Here is a 24,954-nt window from a genome sequence, read left to right as displayed (position 1 = left end):
AAGATGCCTGCTAGAACCTAAGTGTATATGTACGATGCGTTTATAGTTTGTTCTCTAATTCATGCACAACATCTCTCAACGTAAATGCCACAATTATCTTATCTCTAATATGCATTTGTCAAAATAAACAGACAAACGACATGAATAACTTTTTCTCTAAAATTACTCAATGCCCTAGCTTGATGAGTTCCACAAATACCTACTCTCTCAAGTAACTAAGTGCTTTTACTTCAATCAACTGATCAAGTAGATTTAAGAAATATACTTTAAGCACATATCAACCAAGTAAACTTCAGACACACAAACAACTTAAAGTGAAACTTAAGGTTACAAGCAAACGTGTTTAATTGTCATCTGCAGGCACGTATAAGCCATAGAAATATCAATGAGAATATCCCTAAAATCAAAGTACATTTCTCATTGGTTTTTAAGACAAAAATCAATCACTATAATCACCAGGCAAGCTCATCTCCACCGACAAGAAAACTAAAATTAGTTACATATCATCGGCCTGAAGTCATAAGAATTCAGAATCAAAATATTGCATACTTGAATCTTGGGAAGATGACGCATAGGGTTTGCACACCAAGGCCAAACTTAAACTTCCCAACAGTCAGCTCGGCATCATTCAGTATGATCGACAAGCTTGACCGCAACAGCAGTGTATCGTTATGATGGTCCCAGTTCGAGAAACATTTCTATAAGCTTATTTTGTCTCAAGTTGTCTAGGTAAAGCTTGGTGTTTGCCCTACAAAGACACAAGTTCATTCCAGCAGGGTAAAGGATCTAGATAGCAAAGCATTAGCAAAATGGAGGGGGCAGCTTGATGAATGGAGGAAGAGAAATGCGAATTGTAAAAGCTGTGAACAATTAAAACAGAAAAATTTGTAAAACAGAACTTTTTCCATATACATGTACTATTTGCGACGTGTTATTTCTTGCTTGCACTTGCATGGGGACCTTCTGAAAGTTGTGTATCAAATGCTTTCCTCATCCAATATTCAATAATTCAATCAATAATCTCTTTCCAGACAACAATGAGACATCAATGATCAATTTCCAGACAACAATTAGAATGGTCCTATGACTAGATGTGGAAGAAGAATGCATATATACACACACATATACAGATACATTTTTGATAAAAAACGGCTTCATCGAATAAATGAAATATCCAAAGCTATATACAAAAGAGACCCTATCAAAAGGAATATAAAAGATGCTTCCAATTTGCAAACACAAAATATTTAAGCATTACAGTAAGAAGAAAAATAATAATATACACGCATATGTGAGAAGCGAGATCTTACTGACTTCGACAACCAAAGCTCATTTCAGCCATTTTTTTCTGAACAAATGTGCTAAGGATTCAGTTTCCACCTATTTAAACTCCCCATGCATTTACAAAGTACATTCATTACCTCATCTTTCTTCTTTCATGATGCAGGTCTGAGGCGGTTTACTTTCTTTCTTCACCTGCAGCCTAACAATTTACTCTAAAAGACAAACCAAACCATTCAAAAACGGTCACTAGGTTTCCTAGAGCAAAAGATATTTGGCGAATCTAAGTCACAAAAAGCTCAAATCAATCTGAACGCACTAAAATAGAGAAATGAATATCTTATCATGTCTTTGCCATGAAGAAAACAAGGAAGAATATGGCCTTTAACTTCAAGCAGGGAATCAGATCCGACGACAAGAAGATATGACCAATCCAGAATTTGTGAAGAATGGAAACTTACCAGTACTTACCTTGCAAAAACAAACCCAGTGGATTCTTGGTTTCCTTAAGATTGAGTTGACCAACCTCTTCTTCCACTTATTTCATGCTGCAAGTGCAAAGAAGGAATTTGTGTTTAACTAGAAAAGCGTTCTAAGCATCTGCATAAAGTTAGTCAAAGAATTCTACCCCAAAAGTCAGTCTCACATATAAAGGTGATTGAGTGGTCACGTAGGTTGAGTAACTGCTAATATGAACGTTCATTTTTGTTTCACGTATCATTGACCATTTTAGAAAAAAGTATTTACAACCTGTTCAAATCATTGTCCATATTCCAACCAACAGAATCATATTTAATCCTACAAATAAAAGGAAGAATGGAGTTCTAAGGAACAATGGAGTTCTGCTCAAAGGGAGATTAAAATCCACCTGGTTTGATCCGCACGCCAGAGCCCAATAAAAGGAGTGATCATCTACATATCCTGAGCAAATTTAGTTCATAAAGCACAAATAACATGATCAAGCCAATTTATTCATTTGCATAAAACGTTATGGGCTTCCTTTCTTGTCAGCAGTATGACAGTATTCGAGTATCAAGAAAAGTGGCAGTACAAATGTCTAAATTATTAAAAAAACAAAGAAGTATTGCTGGACGGCACTCTTATCTTAATTAACAAAGCAAGGGGGCATACCTCTTACACCTGCATTAGAACTTGATTGATACTCCCAGAGGGAAGTTCACAAATCAAGGAGCAAAAGCTTCAATATCACAACTTAACAACAGAACAAACAGTTCAAATCACAATGTGAGAGATGAAAAGAGACGTGAAACCTTCTCAATAAATTTTTCACAAGCATTTGCGTCTCTGAAAAATTCCTGAGTGGAAATACAAGGAACTCAATGTAAATTACAAGAATGGCCGTACTACAAGGAAGATATGTTGTAAACTAAAGCAACAATTGCACCAGCTAATACCAAATACCTAGATTAAATTATGAACGCCAGTCAATATATTTATTCACAACTGATTGAGTTCTTGCGGATTCTCCACAGACTGTCTAAGAATGTATTCAGCTCTTCGTTTCTTATCATCCCTTTCATCGTCCCGTCCAACAAAGGACACTGTCCTACCCATTCCTTTCTTTTGAATGTTCAAATCCAAAGAATCACCAAGAAGCTTCTTCCCAGTTTTAAACTTAAACTGAACAGCAGACCTAACAATGGGAATAGCCTTCTTCTCACCGTCTTCGTCATCATAAAAACCACTCCCTTTAACAGCTTCTATGGCTGGAGCAAATGCCTCTAACACAGAACTGCTATCATCAAACATATTATCTGAATGTTTAAGAGGAGATTTGACCACAGAAACAGCATTTTCCCTCGGTTGCAATTCTGTATCATGGGATGTGTTACTATCCAAACTAAGTACTTCTTCCTCTAGATTGCCAGTATTAACTACTAATCGCTGCTGCAGACTTAACAATGACTTCTCTGCCTTTCTCCTCTGCCTTGCTTGCTCAATCTTGTCAGTGCGAGGGTCTGTCATCCTCTTATTCCACACCGGCGTATAAATGTAAGTGTGGGGATCAGGAAAAGCAGGTAGCCAATTGGGTATATGCTTGCTAGGAGGTGTTTCCCTCATTTGAATGAAACTTGGCAGTACCTTGCAGCTCTTAATAATAGGAAACCGCGGTACTGGCTGAGCAAATGGAATTTCTTGCACCGAATTCACATACTCAAAAATTTCTTGAATTATACGTGAACCTGCAAGACAACGGCTAACCTCACCATCTTGATGAGACCCTGGTGCTTCTAAATCTTTAAGTCCTCTAACAATGTCAAACACATTACACTCAGTTCTACCAGCTAAGTTAGAATAGAAACTCGTCATCTTTCCCAAATCACTAAGATATACTATTACAATTTCCGCAAGCGTGTCCATAGCAGACTCCTTCGATCCCTGAAATCCCAAACTCTGGCATATCTGTGCTGCTGCAATCTTCGACACCTCTCGTCCGAAATCATCAGCTCCAGTTTTCCTAATATGATCCACCTGGTTTTCATTCTCTCTCGTAATGTTCCCACCTCCATGGCTCATATTCAAATCCTCGTGTCATTTAGGTCTTACTGGGACTGCGAGATTCACCCCATTATTAACCGCCATAATCAACCATCTTCCAACCAAACCTCATCTGTGATGTGGAGCAACTCTCATTCTATTCTATTCTATTCATAATAAATTGAAGAACATCCCAATAGTTTCTTTAAAGTACGCGGGAAAACAATATTTCCTCCCACTGAAACCCGTAATTGCAGAAACAGGTCCGTCAGAAATTTCAAATAAAATTAGCTCCAAACAGAACCTGTAAGCCTCAAGAAGCTCCAAAATTTGCCACGAAATGCAGGAACTCCCCCGAGATTTTCGATACGTGATATGAAATCTACAATCGATACAGAGAATTCGAAACCGAGGATACACCAGGATGAAGAAACGAGATTGAAACCCTAAGAAGAAGATCGTTAGGGTTTACAGAAAGGTCAGCGACATGGAGGGAATCCAAGAATTCAAACACAAATGGTGAAAGAACATTGATGGAGAAAAATGGATAAACCTCGGTAAGACCCTTGCAGATAGAGATCGAAGAGGAAGGAAATTTTTGTGGAAAAAAATGGGGGAAAAAAAAGCATGAAAAAACGAGATCGATGAATGACCGAGATGCGGTGATGCGTTTATTTATAGGGCGTCAAAGCAATTGTTATATTTTTTTATATCTTTTACGGAGTTTGTCCGAATTATTTTGATTTTGGGCCTTTTTCAAAGGCCCACTAAGCTTCTCCAGTCCAACCGTTAAAAGGACTTTGTTGGGTCAACTAGCAAATTACAAATTTAGCCTTTAAAATGAAAGTTTCATAATACTAAATATAAAATTATTTCAAATAGTAAAACGGTTGAAAATATTTATAAGATACAACAAAATTACACTAATAGACTTCTATCAATGTCTATCAATGTTACTAATAGTTTTAAAATTTTGTTATGTTTTGTAAATATTATGGTTCAATTTTCTATACTTAAAAACAATCTATATATATTTATATATTAAAAAATTTGAACCTATTAAATACTTTTTAAAGTATAGATAATATTTTAGATCTTAAAGTTGGTTCTTGTTTCGATCTTAACTTTCTTCTAACAGACTAATAAATTTTTAAACGTTTATAGACAAAAAGGAAATGCTACAAATTTTAAGAGTATTTTTTAAGTAAATGATTGAGTAATTAACATGTAAATTAAGAAATAATTGTACTAATCACCCATTTGACAATAACCAAACAAAATATGATCAATACTTTTAAAATTTACGTTTTATGACTTTTTACTTGCATTATCATGGAATAATATTACTAAATCAACCTATTGTGTATGTGTTCCGATACTCTATGACTCACTTTACTCACTCTAGTTGCTTGTTGATTTTTTTCATGAGTTTTTTTGTATGGATGATCCACTCGCATATGATTTTATATTTTTTTTATTTGTCCATCTACAAACGTATGAAATGTAACATTATACTTGCGTCATAATGTATTTTCAGCTTTTTAAGTGACATCACGGTCTGGATGTACTTTTTCAGTCCAACAGTGATTTGTCCTTTGACCTGGTGATATGGTCCAATGCGATATCATTTTTTTCATAATTTTTTCTATTCAATACCGTCTCGTAGTAGGAAAGCTCGTCTCAGTCCAATGCATTTTTCAAAGTATTCTCCCAATTTTAAAATAAAAGCATGATGAATGAATTAAAATAGTTGAAATTTCAATTCAACGTCCCGATGTTTATCAATTTTTTCACTCACAATCGCCTCGTGTTGGGTAGGCCATCACAGCTTGATGCCTTTTTCACAGCCCTATCTCAATTTAAAAATAAAATAGCGATTAATAAATGAAATAGAAGTTGCAATTAAACAGAGTCGATTTTGTAATTTCACACTAACCAAGCAATATATATAGAGAGAAGGAGCCGCCGTACAAAAGACGTTGCAAATTAATGCCATGCCCGATTTCCCTATCCATTAGATCATCCAGAACCGTCTCTTCCCTCCAATCTCGCTTTCTAGAACACTAATTCCATCCAAAATCAATGGCACAAACACAGCAACGACAATCCAGAAGAATTCAATAATGGCGTTTATGCATCTTCATCATCACCTTCCATCTCCATCTCTCTCATTTTTCAGACCTTCACCGCCGGTTTTCAGATCATCATTTCGCTTCTCTCCGCCATCATTTTCATTTCCCTCCCAAAAATGTACTGATTTCAGCAACTGGCTTCTTCATTTCCCTAAAAAATCTCTGAGTTTCGCGTTCTCTGGGGCTCTAGCGCTCGGCATAGCTCTCTCCGGTAATCATTCTTGCCAATTATCATCGTTTATATGGAAAATTAATGTTCAATTCGGTTAGAATGTTTCGAGCTTGAATGTTTAGGTTATAAAATTGGATATAGATACTCGTTTGTTTATCGGAGGATTTGACTCTACCTTACTATAGAAATTTCATACTTTAATGAAATGCGAACAGTAATTCAGTGAGCGTGCCTCGTAGGAGTTGGATTTGCTGATGCCAAAGTTGGGGTTAACAAACCAGAATTGCTTCCCAAGGAGTTCACTTCTGTCATTGATGTCGCTGGGTTTCTATCTGATGGCCAGGTGTGGTTGATTGGCTTCCTTCTCTGATATAATTTTGGGTAGTTGATTCATGATCAAACGGCCATTGCTGATTTTGATTTTCTGTGAACAGGAAATTAGACTCAAACAAGAAATTGCTAATATTGAGAAGGATACTGGATATAAATTGCGAGTTTTGGCCCAAAATTATCCTTTGACACCAGGTTTGTTCTGTGTTTTATCGTCTGTCTTTCAGAAACTTGTATAATATTCTTTTGTTCTACGTATTATTATTATCTATTGCGTGATCTAACTAGAACATCGAATGTGTAACTTTGATTTATTGATACTTCACGACGTGAAAGTTTCTCACACACACACATGTCAAGCTTATTCAGTTAGATAACCACTAATCTAATCAGCAGAAACAATCAATTTAATGATTTTTACAGGGCTGGCAATCAAAGATTTTTGGAAAGTGGATGATAGAACAATCGTGTTTGTTGCCGATCCTACATTTGGTATGAACAGCGTTAGTATACTTTTCTTCACCTATGCCTGTGATGGCATTGATTGATATCTTCATACAGGTAACATATTGAACTTCAATGTCGGAGCGACGGTCGATTTAGACATTCCAAGGAGCTTTTGGAGCCGTTTGGCTGGAAAGTATGGAAACATATTTTATTGGAAAGAGAAGGTAACATCTCCAATCGATACTTCTGTATAACAGTTACTGTTGTGAGCTTTTGCTATGGGCACTGGTCAGTAAAATATGGTCATGATCATCATCTCATATGATCACTCTGGTGACTTAAACAGGGTGAAGATGCATCTATTGAATCAGCTGTCATGGCAATATCTAATTGCTTGAGAGAACCCGTCGGCCCAAATAACTGTTCTGAGATAAAGTAACAGCTTACAGCGTCGAAGAATTTTGTACGTATTATAAACTAGATTTGGATATTCTGATAGTGATACATAATATATAGCCTTCTCTTGTTGCAACCTGCACGTCTTAAATGTTTTCCTCATTCAAGAACGTAGTGTATGTCTATTACTCGAAAAAAAAAATGGCAATAGTGACAAGAAGTTATAAACGAATTTGATAATTGTGTAGACATTTGTATTTCAACTGTGCAGAAACGAAGAAGAAAAAAAGAAGGAGGTGCATTTTGTAGTTGCCTAATAGCTAGTGATGATATGAACACTAGATGCAATCCACTCCCCACTTTTTTGTTTTCTTCTTTCTTCGACAATCTTCTGTAGTTCCTCAGGCGGACAAGGGACTGTTAGAGCTCCCTTTTGTTGGAATCCATATTCTTCCTTTGCCAGCTCCAATAGCCTTAAGAATTCAGGGTTAGACAAGAACTCCAAATTAATGACAAACCTCTTTCTCTCATCACCATCAACTGCAAATACCACAAAATGGCCTTCTTCCACGTCTTTTGGTACTGTAAGTGCTGCTTCGAATTCTTCGTCAAAACTTTCGGGTTTAGATTCTTTAGATAGCAGTGGAGAGAGGCTCTTTTGGAGCAGAGCGATGAATAACTTTAGCATCATCAGGACGAATTGTTGAAACCTGTGTTAATATTTTCCTTTTGTTCCCACTATTTCGAGTGGTAAACAAATACTTATGTGAACTCGAGGATTCGGATAGAGCCAAATGAGAGCTGGGACGGATCTTATATCAAGTTAGGGACGTACATCAGAAATTGCACCGAAGCTTCTGGGAGGGCCATGTCTGAACCATTCCATGTGGGTAGCATCAACATACCATTTAATGCTGACTAGGTCAGATAACTTTTCTGTCTCAGAAAAATGATAGTCAGCGTTAGGTTCTTAAACAGAAACTAGACAATTTAGGATGAGATTTGATAACTTAGATGCTGGTCTTTTATCTGTGGGGAAAAAAAAAGGAAAATCCGTAACTTCCAAAATTTCAACCCAAAAAGACATGTTACTTGACACAGTAAAGTTGTAAATTATTGTTCCTGATAACTATATGATTTCTGTTTTTTAGTTTCTGAAAATCAGGGAAGTCTTTTGGGTGAAACTAAAAACAAAATCAAGTAGGCTTATGTTTAAAGTGGATAATATCATATTGTTATGCAGGTATGTAGAGTGTCTTCGTTCCTAAGAGTGCGTGACTAGATAATATAGAGTTCCATCTCACAATCAATCAACAATGAGATAAGCAATCCATCTATCTTAGAAAATTGTGGGGTCCCTTGAATGTGGGATCCTCAACAAGTGTCGGGAGATCAGAGAAATCTTATGATGGGATGAGATTCGTCATAAGGAAAATCTAGAACAAAAAAAAAAGAGTAATTTTTCAAAATTTGTTAGGGGTCTTTTGGGTGAAGAAACTAAAATAAAGTCACGTAAACTTATATTTAAAGTGGATAATATCATACTATTATAGACATACTTGGACGGTCTTCATTCCTAATATAGTGTTATTAGAAAACATGAAGCTCCATTTCACAACTAACCGACAATGAGAGAAGTAGTCCATCTACTTATAAAGATTATGGGGTTTTTTGATTTTTCTAATGTGGGATCTTCAACAATTATGAGAAGTTCGGATAAATCTTATGAGATCAAAATGATGAGGATCTTAGAACGGAAATGGGAATCAGATGCTGGAGCTTGGTTTTTCCATTGCAATCACTGCATTTAATGCAGTGTGGAGGAGATTTAGAAGAGTCCAACATTTTGAACGACCGACACCCTTCTGTTGACCAAGAAATTTTCTTACAATATCGGTGCCTTACTCTTAGTCTTACAGTCTTCAAGTCGTAGGTTTAACGCAGGGTGTTGAATATTGGACTACCGACGCCTAGTCCCGTAAGGAAGGTACCATTGCCAAAGTACAGTTTTTAGAAAGAAAGAAATTCCAGGACTTCCATGAATTTTCTTTTAAATTCAGAACTGGGAAAATATTGTGTGTTTTTTTCTTCCACCTTGAACTTAATAGAGTGTGTGTATCAATTTTCATCCAATCTTTTGATTTCATCAAATTGTACTTTATAGTGCTGCAATTTTTACCTTTTTACCTTAAACTTGAATCAGTGTAACTTTCATTTGACAATTTGTGAATCAAAATATTTGCTTGTGCATTTAAGGAATGTAAAAACATGTGTTTAATATTGATGGGGCTCCAAAAATACTGACATTTGTTCAAATTTGTGAGTTTTGAGTGATTTTTTTTTTCCATTGTTATCTTCAGCATTATCCCAGGTTTGATTGTTGTAACTAAAGTGAGATATTCGTACTTTAGTTTTTGTTATGGTGAGTACAATCCAGAGAAAATAGATATGTTTAGGATGATAGAGAAATAAGCATGCAAGGAAAGAAACTAGAATTAATAAGTATTCTAATTATATTTAATTTAAGTTTAAAAGCATGATTGAAAATAAATTTCAAAGGAAAGGGTTTTAAGGACACAATACCTTTGTTGAAATTCAGCAATTTCGGTTTTTCTTCACGAATTGAATCTTCAGATTGATAGAGTACCACCACAATGATCTTCCTTACTATCCTCTAACTTGGATTGAGAGGTGGAATCTCAGAGTCAACTCAATTAGGTGGAGAGGAAGAGAAGGGTTTGAGAGCTTCTAGAGTTTCGACTTGCATGAAGATTAAATCTGATCAATTCATATGTATTTAAGTAGGTTTATCATGCAAGTACTTCAATTTTCAGCATATTGACATCTCAAGAAGCTGATTATAAGTGGTCTAGGTGTTTATTAAGGGATTAATCCACTAACTTGCTTTTTTTTTTTTTCTTTTACAAATTTTTATTTTCATTTTTTCAAATTAGTCATTTTTTCAAATTAATTCTAATTTACACTAAAATTAAATTTAATGAAAAAAGAAATTTCAATTTCAATTTCAAAAATTGAAAAAAAAAAATTTATTTAAATAATTAATTAAACAAATTTAATTAATTAATTAATTAATAATTTAATATCAAATATTAAATTAATTAAACACCTAATTTATACATGAATCCTATTCATGTTAATTAATATTTGAATCAATATTTAAAAATTCTTCGATTTCGTTCAATTTTAACAAAATTAAACGTTTTTAATTATATCAAATATAATCAGTCAAAACCCTAATTGAATTTGAACACTTCAATTTCAAAACTCTAATTTTGAATTTGAACATTTCAAATCCGTGCAATTTACTAATCAAGATATAATTTTACGAGCTAGTAGAGAGATCTTATGGACCTACATATCATAACGATTTGAGATTAATTGTCTAAACTTTTTAGACCGAGTTAATTAATATTCGTTAACTATCGAGACACACCACTATAGCTTGATAGTTGCACTCTCCTCACTGTAGATACATTCCTGTCCACTTTAACAATAATCAATAAGTCGATCATTCACAAGTTGTTCATATTTACAGCTAGGTTAAAATTACCGTTTTACCCCTGTAAATACATCTTGCTCCTTAAGCTCCAACTGAACCTCTATTTAAACAAACCATGACCCTCTCGATCATGAGAGGGCGGGGTTCGATTGTTCAAAACCAGGAATCAGTACTTAAGAGAACAACCTGTCTGCTAACCATAAATTGGGTAGGAGTGAATTCCATCTTGTAGGACTATGCCCCCATCTATCTATCTGGTCTTATCCTCAAAATGGGAGGCTTATTGAGTAGTGTTGTTGGACTACTCTCACTTATGCAGATCAAAGGATAATCCTAAATAAACAAGAGTTCATAGTTAGCTTAGGATTAAGATTGAGTTACCCTAGGTCATCAAATTTGAAATAGTCAATTTTAATAGTAAACGGTCGTTATAAAGAAAAGTGACTATTTCGAGGTCCGGTCTTATGCAAACATCCTTTACATAGGATGCCCTCACTCGCATGTCTCTACATGAATGATTTTGGGATCACATTATTTGTATCAGTATACAAAGTGTGCCGTATCCAATAGTATTACCAGGATGAGGTACCCAATCTCATCCATATACTTATAAACCATTTTGGCTATATACTAAAACTTGATCAACTTTTATGTCTCTACATTAAGTTAAAGTATTCATATTATAGTCATGAATTTGTTTGTCAGATTTTTATAACAGAATGCAATATCAATAACTATTTATTGAATGATATACTCAATAATACTTTTATTGATAAACAGAATATGTTTATAACATTTACGAACTGTGAGTTTTACATTCCCAAGAATCTCCCACTTGGACTAATACTTCAAAGAGTTACAAATATACACAAATATATAATGTTCACAAAAACAGAGAGAAAATACAATAAACTAGGGCATCTATATACCCTTGACATCTTCGTGAATGGATCAACAAGATTATCTTCTAAGGCCATCTTCATGACTATCATGTCTCCTCGGTGTACTTTCTCCCTAATGAGATGGTACTTTCTTTCGATGTGTTTTCCACGTTTGTGGCTTCTCGGTTCCTTTGAATTGGCAACTGCTCCACTGTTATCACAATACAAGTTGATAGGTAGATGTATATTTGGAACTACTTCCAAATCTATCAGGAACTTGTGTAGCAACACTGCTTCACATGCAGCTACATATTCAACTTCTATCATGAAGTCAGTGATACAACTCTGTTTGATGCTTCTCCATACTATAGTTTCTCTGTTAAGAGTAAAAACTGATCTTGAAGTAGATTTCCTAGAATGTACATCAATCTGAAAATCAGAATTAGTGTATTCTGTAAGGATCAAATCCTTAGGCCTATACATGAGCATATAATCCCTCATTTTCCGAAGATATTTGAGGATGTTCTTGAAAGCAGTCCAATAGCTGTGTCCAGGGTTAGACTGGAACCTATTGACAATTCCAACTACAAAGCATATGTGAGGATGTGTACACAACATAACATACATCAGACTCTCAACTGCTGATGCATATGGAATTCTTTTCATTTTCTCTACTTCTTGAGGTGTCTTATGACATTGTTCCTTTGATAAATGAATTCCATGTCTAAAAGGTAACATATCCTTTTTGGAATTTTGTATATTATACCTTGGCAACATCTTGTCAATATAAGATGCTTGAGATAGCGCTAGGGTTATGTTCTTGCGATTTCAAACAATTTGGATCCCAAGAACGTACTGAGCATATCCTAAATCTTTCATTTAGAAATGGGATGCTAGTCATCTCTTTACGTCAGCAAGGAAACATGTCTCATTCCCAACAAGCAAGATATCATCAACATAAAGAACCAAGAAAGCTACCATTTTATTGACTATCCTCTTGTAAACACAAAGTTCATCAATATTTTGTTCAAAGCTATAAGAGTTGATCGCAGTGTCAAACCTTATATTTCAGGATCTAGATGTTTGTTTTAATCCATAAATGGACTTTTTAAGCTTACAAACTTTTTGCTTTTGACCCTGTTCAGTGAACCCTTCTGGTTGAGACATGAAAATACTTTTACCAAGACAACCATTCAAAAAGGTTGTCTTGACATCCATTTGTCATATTCCATAGTCATAATATGCAACAATAGACAAAAGTATTCTTATAGATTTTATCATGGCAATAGAAGAGAAGGTTTCTTCATAATCTCCCCCTTCCCCCTCTCTTTGGGTAAAACCTCGAGTCTGGCTTTATAGGTTTGCACCTTGCCAGTTTGGTTTCGTTTTCTCTTGTAGATCCATTTGCAACCAATAAGTTTAACCCCATCTGGTTGATCTACAAGTGCTTAAGGATTTCCATGAGCAACGGAATGATTATTCCAAATTCCATTTGTATTTGAACAAACACAATTACAATCAACAAACGGAAACTAACTGGTCATGTAACATATGAAATTACAACATGCTTTTAATAAGATCAAGGGATAGAATTATACATACCTTTGAAGACTCATCTTCGACACCCTTGATCACGAACGCTCATTCACAGCAAGATGACAATCACGAATGCTCGAACACTTCGACCACACCACAACATGATCACAGCGACCACGAACTTGACAATCTCCAAGATCACGAACACAGCGAACAATCTCCAAAAACCTCGACTATGTCGAGTTGAGTACGACACCACTACAATGGCTATCTTGATATTCTCGGTGTGAGAATCCAGAAGTGTGGGCTCAATGTGGACTTGGTTAGAGGACGAGACCGGAGAAAGAACAATCGTGTAAACGATCGAGCAAGTGGGAGATGACAAGTCTATCGTATAGACGATGACCAATCGTTTAGAAGAAGCTCCGCGATCGTTTAGCTTTCGGCCAGCTGAATGACTATCATGTAGTGTCACTCCACGATCGTATAGTCTCTTCTTATTGTTTAGTGAATCTCATTCAATTGACAGCCACCGTGAGTAACTTGCCGAGAATAGTAACTTTCTCAAATCTACTAAATTTAGGAAAACATTTTTCCTTTTTATCTTACAGTTACCATGAAACTACCTATAACCTCTCACTCAATTGGTTATTAAAGAAAAAAAGATAATTATCCAATAATTAATATTATTATAAATATATATGATAACTAACTTACCATATTATATTTATAATCTATAGTTTTAATATTTCATCTCATGAAACATATAAACCATAGTTCTTTTTCTATTTCAGGGTACTTAATATAAATCTCATTTACATTAATGCTCCACTTGATGTATTTCATACATCACACCAATCATAACATACATTATCGAATTTTCTCTTGTCAATTTGAACATTTCAAATCAACACCAAGAACTGATTCTCAACTTGAATCTATTGAGCTACCAAGGGGACCTTATGGACCTGTAGAAGCTCCAACGGTACGTGAATAACTGACTAAACTCTTTAGTTACGGGATCCACCATCCATTAACTGCTAGGCACTCCACTAAAGACCGACAGCTGAAATCTCCTTACTACAGATATATTATGTGTCCATATCAACCAATCAACAGTGCGATAACCCTTCACATAGTGCTTGTAAGTACAACTGGGCCAATAACTGTTATGCCCCTGTACATCTAACTCCTTAAGTACCGCCAATTCTTCTAATGAACATAAGTCATAGTCCTACTATGACTGAGTCCTTTCTTCCAAAGAGAAGTTGTGGCCACTATGTTCAAGCCCCGGAATCAACCCTTAAGGGAGCAATCTATCTACTTACCCCTGCTTCGGGAAATGAGTGAATTCCATTTTGTGTAACTGAGTTCCCAGCTCCCAAATCAGACAAGTCCCCAAAAAGGTAGGCATGTTGAGTTGGCAATGTGCCCACACTCACCCATACTAATCAAAGGACCACCCTCAAAGACAGGAGTTCCCAAACACTCAAGATTGAGGTCATGTCACCTATGGTCGTTTAGGTGAGATGTAAGTCTCTAGTATCAACGACGTTATATACAGAGTCTATTCATCTCGTCTCTTATACACATCTAGATGTGTATAAGAGACAGGTCAATTTGACCACACTCACCCATACTAATCAAAGGACCACCCTCAAAGACAGGAGTTCCCAAACCATTTAGGATTGAGGTCGTGTCACCTATGGTCGTTTAGGTTAGGCGTGAACCTGTCTCTTATACACATCTAGATGTGTATAAGAGACAGTCAACGACGTTATATACAGAGACGAATCATCTCGTGGTCCAGTCTTATACAAACTGTTTGTATAGGACATCCCGCTCGCATGTCTCCACATAAATGGTCAGGATCTACCATCTGTAGGTTCACAATACTTGCAAACCTCTACAAAACAGGCCGTATCCGTAGTGTCACCAGGATCAGGTATCCCTCCTTAATCCTTATACTATAGACCTATTTAGGTTATCACTTAAGGCATGGTTCACTTGTATATCTCATATACATTCTTAAGTTTAAATACAATAACCATGGAGCTTTGTTTATTGGATATGAGTAAATGCCAAATAAAATAACTCTTATGTTATTCATAACAATGTGTATAGATTACAGACTACGAGACTCCGGAAGAATTAGGACACTAATCCCAACACCCACTACGTCGAGGCATTCTCAAATCTTGAGAAGAATGTGATGAGGCAAAAACTATTGTTGATGGACCAGTTTGATCAACAACTTTTGTAGATCTAGATCTATTTGTAGTTTCTCCAGTCATTTCACTTAATACTAATTTACTGCGAGGTTGATGACTCCTAATATGATCTGTTTCTAAGAATGTAGCGTTTGTTGATACAAATACTTTATTTTCTTGAGGATCATAAAATAGTCCACCTTTTGTTTCTTTAGGGTATCCTACAAATAAGCATAATTTTGAATGTCGTTCCAATTTTTTAGGGTTTTGCACCAACACGTGTGTCGGGCATCCCCAGATTCTGAAGTGACGTAAACTACCTTTATGTCCATAACTCATATGGTGTTTCAGAAACACTTTTTGAGGGAACCATGTTCAAAATATATATAGCAGTCTGTACTACATACCTCCAAAAGGATTGAGGTAACTGAGTATAACTCATCATCAGACGAACATGTCCAACAAGATTCGATTTCTCCTTTCTGCAACACCATTCCGTTGTGGTATTTCAGGTCCTATGAACTGGGATTAAATTCCACGATCTACTAAATAGTTCTAGAATTGTAAATCCATATACTCACCACCTTGATCTAATCAAAGAGTTTTGATTCTTTTACCTAATAAATTTTCAACTTCTGTCTTAAATTCTTTGAACTTTTCAAGAGTTTCAGACTTGTGACTCATTAAGTAAATATAGTCATATCTCGAATAATCATCAACAAAATTGACAAATATTTATATCCTTCTCGAGCTTTCACATTCATCGGACCATAAAGATCTGAATGGATGAGTTCTAAAGGTTTTTTTGGCTCTAAGACATTTTCCTGTAAAAGATCTTTTGGTCATTTTGCTTTCAAGACATGATTCACATGAAGATAATGAACTATCTTCTAACTGATTAGATGACCGTTTTTTACCAATCTCTCAATCCTGTTGAGATTTATGTGACCAGTCTTAGGTGCCAAAGATAGGCATTGGGAGAAATCTTTCATTTTTTATTTTGAGTTTCTACCGTTTTAAACATCTCTATATTTAAAATGGCTTTTGCATCAGTCGGTTTTAACATAACACCTCTTGAACTAATGACCCCTTCATTGACATCAAAAGTTATTTTGTACATATTTTCTAGTAAACAAGAAACGGAGATTAAGTTCCTTTTCATTTTAGGTACATAATATACATTTTCAAGCAAAATGTAAGAATCTTCGAAATATAACTTGACGTCTCCCACTGCTTTTGCTGAAATGACTTCATTTGTTCCCACCTTGAAAGTTATTTCATTTTTTGAAAGCTGAGTCCAAGAACTAGTTTCCTGAAGAAAAGTGCAATAATGGTTAGCGACGCATGAATCTAATATCCAGGTTAAGTGAGAACTTTCCATTAAATATGTTTCAATTACAAGTAAATCTAATTTAACTTGTTTTACCTTTTCAGCGTTCTTCAGCAAAATACTGCAGGAAATTGCGTTTCCAATGTCCGTCTTCATTGCAGTAGAAACATTTTCCTTTTGGTGCTTTATTCTTGCTGTTCTTAGCAGAGGTTTTCTTCTTCCCTTTTCTTTTCTTCTTCATCTGGACATTCTTATCCTTCGAAAAGGAAACAAACTTCTTTTTCTCTGAAGGTTTCATTCCAGAGGAAGATCCCTTCAGAGATTTCTTTTGTGAAATAACATTTGCTTCACTTTCCTTATCATTCATCAAGGATTGATAAGTTTGCAGTTCATTCAGAAGAGTGGTCAAATTGTAATCAATCTTATTCATTACTACATTAGTACGAAATGTCAGAAAGCTTTCCGAAAGAGATTCCATTATCATACTAACTTGACTCCTTTCATCTATGACAACGCCATGAGCTTCCGCAATGTTGAAATGGACCATCATGTCCAGGACATGTTATCTAACAGAGGTCCCTTCTTTCATGCATGAGTTATAGACGTATTTAATAGCTTCATGTCGTACCAAGGAAGACGGTTGCCCGGGCATCTCTTGCAACGACGCCATGATCTCACGTACAGTGACCATGGCTTCATGCTTCTTATAGAGCACATCAGATATGCTCGCTAAGATATAGGCTCATGCCTTCTCGTTAGCCCAAACCCATTTGTCATAGACTTCCTGAACATTTTGGTTAGTGTTTGAACTGGGAAGAAGAGGACATTCCTCTGTCAAAACAAACCTTAAATCATCAACGACTAGTATTGTATTTATATTTGACTTCTAATTTGAGTACCCTTCTTCGTTGAATTTATTGAAAGCTAGTAGTTGTATAATCGAGTTCGACATTGCTGGAAATTAAACAAATTCTATTAAACTTATGCATCTAAACCCAAATTTAGGAAAAGTAATGAAGTACCCATATTTCTTTATTCATTTGCAACGATACTTTAGTGAGTCTGAATAGATGCTACCGAGGGGCAGTCAAAGAATTTCTTCACTGAAGTAAGACAATCTTGACCAAATACTACATCCAGAATAACTCTTATCCCTATAGTCATTTAGTTACTATTTTCGGTCAAGAACTTACTAACACTTAGTAAGTCTTGTAAGTGTGACCCTCCATTTTCAGACTTCATAAAACGGTATGAATATGCCCCCGAAATGGAAGACAATATTCAAGATGGAACTATGAAACCCTATTCATTTATGAAGTTTGGGTTATTCCAAACCCTATGATACAAACCTATGAGGGGATCTTCATGGTTAACGACTAGCTAATGTCACTTAAAAACGATAGCAGGTGCAACATAGGAATCTCACGGTTTAAACTAATGGAGGAGACCGTGACACATTTCCTTCACCTACTTACTATGAACTACTTCCCCCATTCACCTTGCTATTGACCTATGCAAACACTTTTCGAATGGAGCTGTCACAGTAAAGCGACACGAATTCGACCATTGATATCATGGTGTGAACTCTTGGGGACATGAGAGCTAAAAATGATATATCATATATATTGTTAATCTCCTACTGAAGTGTTCTAAGTATTTGGGTCTTGTCACTTAGATATATTTCAGCTAAAAAAACACCCTAAGTCTATGTGGTTTTTCCAAACATAACTTTTATATTTGGATTTAACCTACGATGCCTAGATGATAAAACCATTTTATTACCTCACACCGCTCACGCAAGCTCATAAAACCGGTTAAAAACGCTCCACATTTTGACCATAATCCCCAGGTAGCAAGTGTTACATATGAAAGATCGCTTACCGAAGAGTTCCATGAGCACGTTCGGATCGCTCCGATTTCACAGTGATCGAAATACATATTATACATTCAAAACATATAGTTATGCAAACAACCACACACCTATATTATCGGCATGCTATGAACAACAAAATAACAAGGGAAAGAGTGCCATAGCAGTTGAAGACGTTCTTCAAACTTCAGCACTCATATAGTGGAAAACCTCACGTGATCTACCAACGCCCAGTGAAAGTGTCGACTGTAGCAGCACGAACAACCGCGAACAAAAACGTCGTGGGGACGACACCACCAGAAAAGAGCCCCGGGTATTCTCGGGGTGAGAACCCAAAGTGTGGTCTTTGGTAAGTTTGGTAGAGGAAAGAGGAATACCAGATCGTGTAGCGATAAGCAAGTGGGAGGGAAAAAGGCGCTATCGCATAGCACGTTGCTTATCGTTTAAGAGACACTACGATCGTGTAGGTTTTATTGACGATCGTTTAGGAAATGGTATACGATCTTTAGCAAAATCGGCAACTATACGATCGTTTAGAGAAGCTATGTGATCATGTAGGCGACAGTGTGTGATCGTTTGGCGCGAGGTGGACGATCGTTTAGGCGGAGAGCATTATTGTATAGGCTCTCAATTATTTTAAGCGATCGTTTAGGAAACACCAGCGCGCTCTCTCTATCTCTTTTTTTTTTTTTGGAACGACGATTGAACGATTCAAAAAATGAAAACATTTTCATTTTAATCATCGGTTACAATAACCGACGCTGCCCCACATAACCCACGTTCGAACGTGAATTTTTAGGTTAATTATATATAATTAATCAACTAATTAATAATAATATAATCATATTATATTTTTATCTATAGTTTGATATCACATATTTACTATAGTATTTTCTCCCTTACTTGATATAAAATCATATTTAATCCAATTTTTTCCAAAATAATGTATCGCATACATTTAGCCATTATATCATATACAATTAACCAGTCATTTTATATCATATATAATCGAACTTTCTCTTGTCAATTTGAATATTTCAAATTAACCCAAACACTGGTTTCTCGGACTTTATCCAAGGTACCCAGGGGACCTAATGGATCTGTGGCTCGATTCTCCAACAGTCCGTGAATAGTTGACTAAACTTTTTAGTCCCGAGATCCACCATCCGTTAACTGTCACGCATTCCATTAAAGACCAAACAGCTGAACTCTTCTTACCACAGATATATGTCTATGTCCATCGGATATAACCATCATGAGTACGATGACACTTCACAGATGCTCTAAGTACAGCTGGGTCAAATTACCATTTTGCACCTATAGTTACATCTCACTCTTTAAGTACCACTGATTCCTCTAATGAACAATACAACATAGTTCAACTATATGTGAACACTCTCGGGCCAAAGAGATGTGTGGCGCCACATCGTTCAAGCCCCAGAATCAAGCCCTTAAGGGTGCTATCTATCTACTTACCCCTCCTCGGGAAAGAGTGAATTTCATCTTGTGTAGTTGAGTTCCCAGCTCCCAAATTAGACGAATCCTCAAAATGGTAGGTTGAATCGGCGACCTGACCAATCGCACCCATACAAATCAAAGGACCGCCATCAATGGCAGGAGTTCCCAACTCACTCAGGATTAAGGTCAATGTTACCTATGGTCATCCTAGTGAAGTGAAGTCTCTGTCATGAACGATGTTATATAACGAGACGTTAACACTTCATTAACGTCTTTCCCAAATCTTTCATTTAGAATTGGGTCGCTAGCCAGTTCTTAACTGCAGTCAATAGACCTACATCATTCCCAATGAGTAGGATATCATCTACATACAACACTAAAAAGACTATTGAAACGTTGATGATCTTCTTGTAGACACAAGGTTCATCAACGTTTTGGTCAAAGCCATACGACTTGATCACAGTATCAAACCGTATGTTCCAAGATCGAGACGCCCGTTTCAGTCCATAAATGGACCGATTCAGTTTTACAAACCTTTTGCTCTTGACCTTGGCCTATGAATCCCTCGGGTTGCACCATGTAAATGGTTTCCTCAAGATTTCCATTCAGAAAGGTCGTCTTGACGTCCATTTGCCAGATCTCATAATTATAATAAGCTGCAATGGACAAGAGGATGCGGATCGACTTTAACATAGCAACAGGCGAGAAAGTTTCCTCATAGTCGACTCCCTCTACCTGGGTATAACCCTTTGCCACAAGTCGAACCTTGAAGGTCTGTACCTTCCCATCAGCACCCCGTTTGCGCTTGTAGATCCATTTACAAACTATAAGACGAACCCCATCAGGCTGATCTGCAAGCTCCCATACTGAGTTGAAGTACATCGACTCCATCTCGAGATCCATGGCCTTGACCCATTCATCCCGGTCAACATCCTTCATCTTCTTATAAGACAACGAATCCTCAACGTCACCATCTGCTACTATAGCAAGGATTTCTGTGAAACTCAGATAGCGAACGGGTGGATTCGCAACCCTCCCACTACGTCGACGTTCCTTCAACTCTTAAGGTGGAACCGACCTACTAGATGAACTCCCATAAACAACTCTTGCTGATGTAGTAGGCTCTTCAACAACTATTGTTGAAGTTTTAGTAGTTTCATTGGAAAACTTATGCAACACGACTTTGCTTCGTGGACTGTGCTCCCTTATATGATCCTCCTCCAGGAAAGTAGCGTTTGTTGAAACAAACAACCTATTTTCCGTCGGATCATAAAAATAACCTCCTCGTGTATCTTTGGGGTAGCATATAAAGAGGCATAACCTCGACCATGGTTCCAACTTCTTGAGATTAGCCTCAAGCACATGTGCAGGGCAACCCCAAATGCGGAAGTGACGTAAACTAGCTTTACGCCCATTCCACAACTCCAGAGGTGTTCTTGCAACACTCTTGGAGGGAACACAGTTGAGTATATATACCGCAGTCTCCACTGCGAAACCCCAAAACGAGTCCGGTAAGGAAGCGTTACTCATCATCGAGCGAACCATGTCTAACAAGGTCCTATTTCTCCTGTCCGCTACACCATTATGCTGAGGTGTACCCCCCGCTGAGAGTTGGCAAACGATTCAATGTTCTATCAAATAGTCATGGAATGCACAGTCCAAAAACTCTCCACCTCGATCCAATTGAAGTGTTTTAATCCGTCTATCCAATGTGTTTTCAACTTCAGCCTTGAACTCTTTGAACTTTTCAAAGGATTCAGACTTTCGTTGCATAAGATACACATACCTGTACCTGGAGTAATCATCAGTGAAACTTATAAAATACTTATAGCCACCTCGGGTTCGTACATTCATAGGACCACAAAGGTCAGAATGTACTAACTCAAGAAGCTCCTTGGCTCTATGACCTTTTCCAGTAAAAGGTCGTTTAGTCATCTTACCCTCAAGGCAAGATTCGCACACTGGTAAAAAAATTTCTTCTAACTCACTTAGAAGTCCATTCTTCACCAATCTCTCAATCCTATTGAGATTGATGTGTCCTAAACGAAGATGCCAAAGTTGGGCATTTTCTTTTGAAGAAATTTGTTGACATTTTGATTGAGTTACGACAGTCTTGAATAATTCAGTATTATGGAGGGAATTAATGGCTAACGGCCTTAGCACATATAAATTCGATTCCAGATTTGTTGTGCAAATAAAAACACCATCTTTATGAATAAATGCTTTATCCACATTAAACGAGATAGTATATTTACATTGCAATAAACACTTTACAGAAATAAGGTTCCTTTTTAGTTCGGGAACAATATATACATCATGTAAAATAAGAAACCTATTCTGTAAAGCTAATTGGAGTTCTCCCATTGCAACAGCTGAGATGACGTGCCTAGTGCCTACTCGCATCGTCATCTCACCAGCCTCCAACTGTCGCCAATTTCTAATCCCCTAAAAAGAAGAACAAACATGGTTAGTGGCGTCTGAATCAATTATCCAGGCAAAATCATCATTCTCCACTAAACAAGTTTTAAGAACAAGTAAATCACATTTACCTTTATCCACCTTTGCCTTAGCCTTGGCTGCTTTCTTCTCTTTCAGATACCGAGGACAGTTCCTCTTTCAGTGTCCATCTTGGTTGCAGTGGAAACATTTTCTCTTAGCAACCTATGGACGCCTCCTTGGGGCAACAGGCGGTGGGTTAGTAGGTGCCTTCCCTTTTCCCTTACCACTTTTCTTCTTCTTCTTCCCCTTTGCAGAGTTAGAAGCAAAAGGTGCAGACTTCGTTCCTGAGGTCGAACCTCTATGGAACGTCCTGGAGGATGAAGCAACATTTGCCTCACCCTTCTGCCTTTCCTTACTTTTCAATAAAGATTGGTATGTATGTAACTCGTTGAGGAGAGTTGTAAGGTTATATTTCACTTTGTTAAGAATCACATTACTAACAAAGTGCAGGAACCTCTCCGGTAAAGAATGCTGGATGATGCTAACCTGGCTTCCCTCATCGATGGTAGACCCATTCAACTCTGCCACATTAAAGTGGACCATTATGTTTAGCACATGTTTACGAATAGAGGTGCCTTCTTTCATTTTGGAATTGAATATGTATTTAAGAGCCTCATGCATAAGCTGTTCAGACGATTGTCCAAACATCCCTCGCAGGGACTCCATGATCTCACGCGCTGAAACCATAGGCTCATGTTTCTTGACCAAGACTTCAGAAAGACTTGCCAAGATGTAGGCTCGAGCCTTCTCATTCGCCCTTGTCCATCGCTCGTATGCCTCCCGAACATTTCGAACGGTATTTAGAGCTAGAATAAGAGGACAAGCCTCCGTGAGAGCGAACATGAGATCCTCGATGATTAGGATCGTCGTGATCATGTGTTTCCATGTTGCGAAATTATCGCCAGTAAGTTTTTTGGCGCTTAGCAATCCTAACTTGGCTGTTGCCATTTTGAAAATATTGCTGAAAATACGAACAAAACTTTATTAGATTTTGCTAAACCACTTTTAAACCAATCAGTTTTGCAAAACAGTTTCAAGTACCCAAGTTATAGACTTCTATTTTGCAATGATGCCCTAGTGAGGTAAGATAAACGCCACCAGTGGGGTGATCAGTTGCCCTTTCGCTGGGATGAGACATTCTCAACCATTAGGCAGAACGAACTCTTGGAATTGAACTTAACAGCCACCATTTTTCGGTCTAGAATCGTTAACCTTTATCTATTCTGCATAAATGTAACCCCTCGCTTTCGGTGTCAGAGTCTCGCCCCAATGAGCCCATCGTAGGGAAGAAGCAAATTATGACAAGAGACTAAGTTACCTTATCCTCTTACAAGAGACTAAGTTACCTTATCCTCTTACAAGAGATCAAATAAAGAAACACGCAAAACTGCCATCCTTTAGGGGGACAGTCCCAGGGTGCCTCGAGGCGATGTGCAGTAACTTTATTTAACCTAATGAGGGAGACTGAGGGATATGCTGTCGCACTTCCCGCTCCCACTTACTATAAACACTCTCTCCATCCACCTTGATATTGACCTACACAAACACCATCCGTTGGGGGGACACACCAAAGGTGTCGCGAGGCCGAGGGTAGATCTCACGGTGCGGACTATTTAGGAGAAACATGAAAGGTTTAAGTGAAGCATCTTATGCCCCAAGTACCTCCCACTGAATGTTCTACCTAGGGATTCATTAACCTAGATAATCAGTCTAAGTCATCTTTTTAAACTCTGCTCATAAACAACGTTTGTCTATGAAATATGAACAAGTTCAAGTTGTCAGATTTAAACACTTTAATGGACTGTTCTTAACTTGTATGCATGTATCAAATCTATCTAATTCATCTTTCCAGGTAAGTTCCTAGGTAGGGGTGTTACGTTTCCGTCAACTTAAATACCCTAGCCTAGATAGAACCCGCCTTAGACAAAAGGTCCCTTATAGATAGATTTGCTACACTTTAATCTTTTATTAGCCAATTTAATCCTATTAAACTGATTAAAAGATTAAAGCCTTAGGGATGCTAATCGTATTAGAACCGTGATCTTAGGTTTATGTGATCCAAGTTTTAAACACTTTAAACCATGAATTAAACCTAAGTGAGCATGCATGTCTTTCTTATTTCTTTAAGTTCTAATTTCTCTTTAACTTTTAAAAAGAAAAAACTAAAAACATTGCGCACAACGAGACGTTTATAACATTTATAAAGTAACCTATCTGTCATGCTTAATGTAATTTCTGGTCATTATTATATATAACTTTTATATAACACGTAACAACCAAGCAAACATGCTATCATTCACCCTTATACTATAACAATTATAATATAAAGATGATGCATGTCAATGCTTTTTATGCATGCATAAATATAACTCTTATATTATATGATGCATGAG

General features: G+C 36.8%; 3 protein-coding genes across 5 annotated transcripts; 1 reads left to right on the top strand and 2 right to left on the bottom strand.

Annotated features, from left to right (window-relative positions):
* Positions 1 to 327: 327 nt before the first annotated feature.
* Positions 328 to 4,443, bottom strand: LOC120073354 (transcription initiation factor TFIID subunit 8). 3 transcript variants are annotated; one of them, XR_005480740.1, is made up of 2 exons: positions 1,422 to 4,443; positions 328 to 748 (listed from the first exon to the last, which is right to left on the bottom strand). XR_005480740.1 is itself a non-coding variant. In XM_039026149.1 (2 exons), the coding sequence occupies exon 1, from the start codon at positions 3,817 to 3,819 to the stop codon at positions 2,740 to 2,742; it is 1,080 nt and encodes a 359-aa protein (XP_038882077.1). In that variant the 5' UTR covers positions 3,820 to 4,443; the 3' UTR covers positions 328 to 2,597; positions 2,704 to 2,739. The 3 variants fall into 3 exon arrangements, 1 of the variants encoding a protein (XP_038882077.1); XR_005480739.1 differs by having other exon boundaries at positions 328 to 1,829; positions 2,150 to 4,443; XM_039026149.1 differs by having other exon boundaries at positions 328 to 2,597; positions 2,704 to 4,443.
* A 1,307-nt stretch (positions 4,444 to 5,750) lies between these two features.
* LOC120072785 (thylakoid lumenal 15.0 kDa protein 2, chloroplastic) lies at positions 5,751 to 7,504 on the top strand. The gene is made up of 6 exons (XM_039025280.1): positions 5,751 to 6,123; positions 6,324 to 6,427; positions 6,519 to 6,609; positions 6,838 to 6,906; positions 6,976 to 7,085; positions 7,208 to 7,504. Exons 1-6 carry the CDS (start codon positions 5,904 to 5,906, stop codon positions 7,298 to 7,300), a joined length of 687 nt encoding a protein of 228 aa, XP_038881208.1. The 5' UTR covers positions 5,751 to 5,903; the 3' UTR covers positions 7,301 to 7,504.
* LOC120072786 (auxin-responsive protein SAUR71-like) lies at positions 7,490 to 9,482 on the bottom strand. Its single transcript, XM_039025281.1, has one exon. The coding sequence runs from the start codon at positions 7,946 to 7,948 to the stop codon at positions 7,571 to 7,573; it is 378 nt and encodes a 125-aa protein (XP_038881209.1). The 5' UTR covers positions 7,949 to 9,482; the 3' UTR covers positions 7,490 to 7,570.
* Positions 9,483 to 24,954: the final 15,472 nt, after the last annotated feature.

The sequence above is a fragment of the Benincasa hispida genome, chromosome 3, assembly GCF_009727055.1.
Source record: "Benincasa hispida cultivar B227 chromosome 3, ASM972705v1, whole genome shotgun sequence".
In the NCBI taxonomy this organism is placed as follows: Eukaryota; Viridiplantae; Streptophyta; class Magnoliopsida; order Cucurbitales; family Cucurbitaceae; genus Benincasa; species Benincasa hispida.
Note: the sequence above shows the minus strand (reverse complement) of the source record. Positions and strands in the feature narration are given on the sequence as shown.

Bases quoted from the DNA above. Each gene is read 5' to 3' on its own strand.
- LOC120072786 (XM_039025281.1), bottom strand. From the start codon at position 7,948: ATGATGCTAAAGTTATTCATCGCTCTGCTCCAAAAGAGCCTCTCTCCA.
- LOC120073354 (XM_039026149.1), bottom strand. From the start codon at position 3,819: ATGAGCCATGGAGGTGGGAACATTACGAGAGAGAATGAAAACCAGGTG.
- LOC120072785 (XM_039025280.1), top strand. From the start codon at position 5,904: ATGGCGTTTATGCATCTTCATCATCACCTTCCATCTCCATCTCTCTCA. The intron at 6,428-6,518 runs GTGTGGTTGATT...TTCTGTGAACAG, and splicing joins GGTTTCTATCTGATGGCCAG to GAAATTAGACTCAAACAAGA. The intron at 6,610-6,837 runs GTTTGTTCTGTG...TGATTTTTACAG, and splicing joins AAATTATCCTTTGACACCAG to GGCTGGCAATCAAAGATTTT.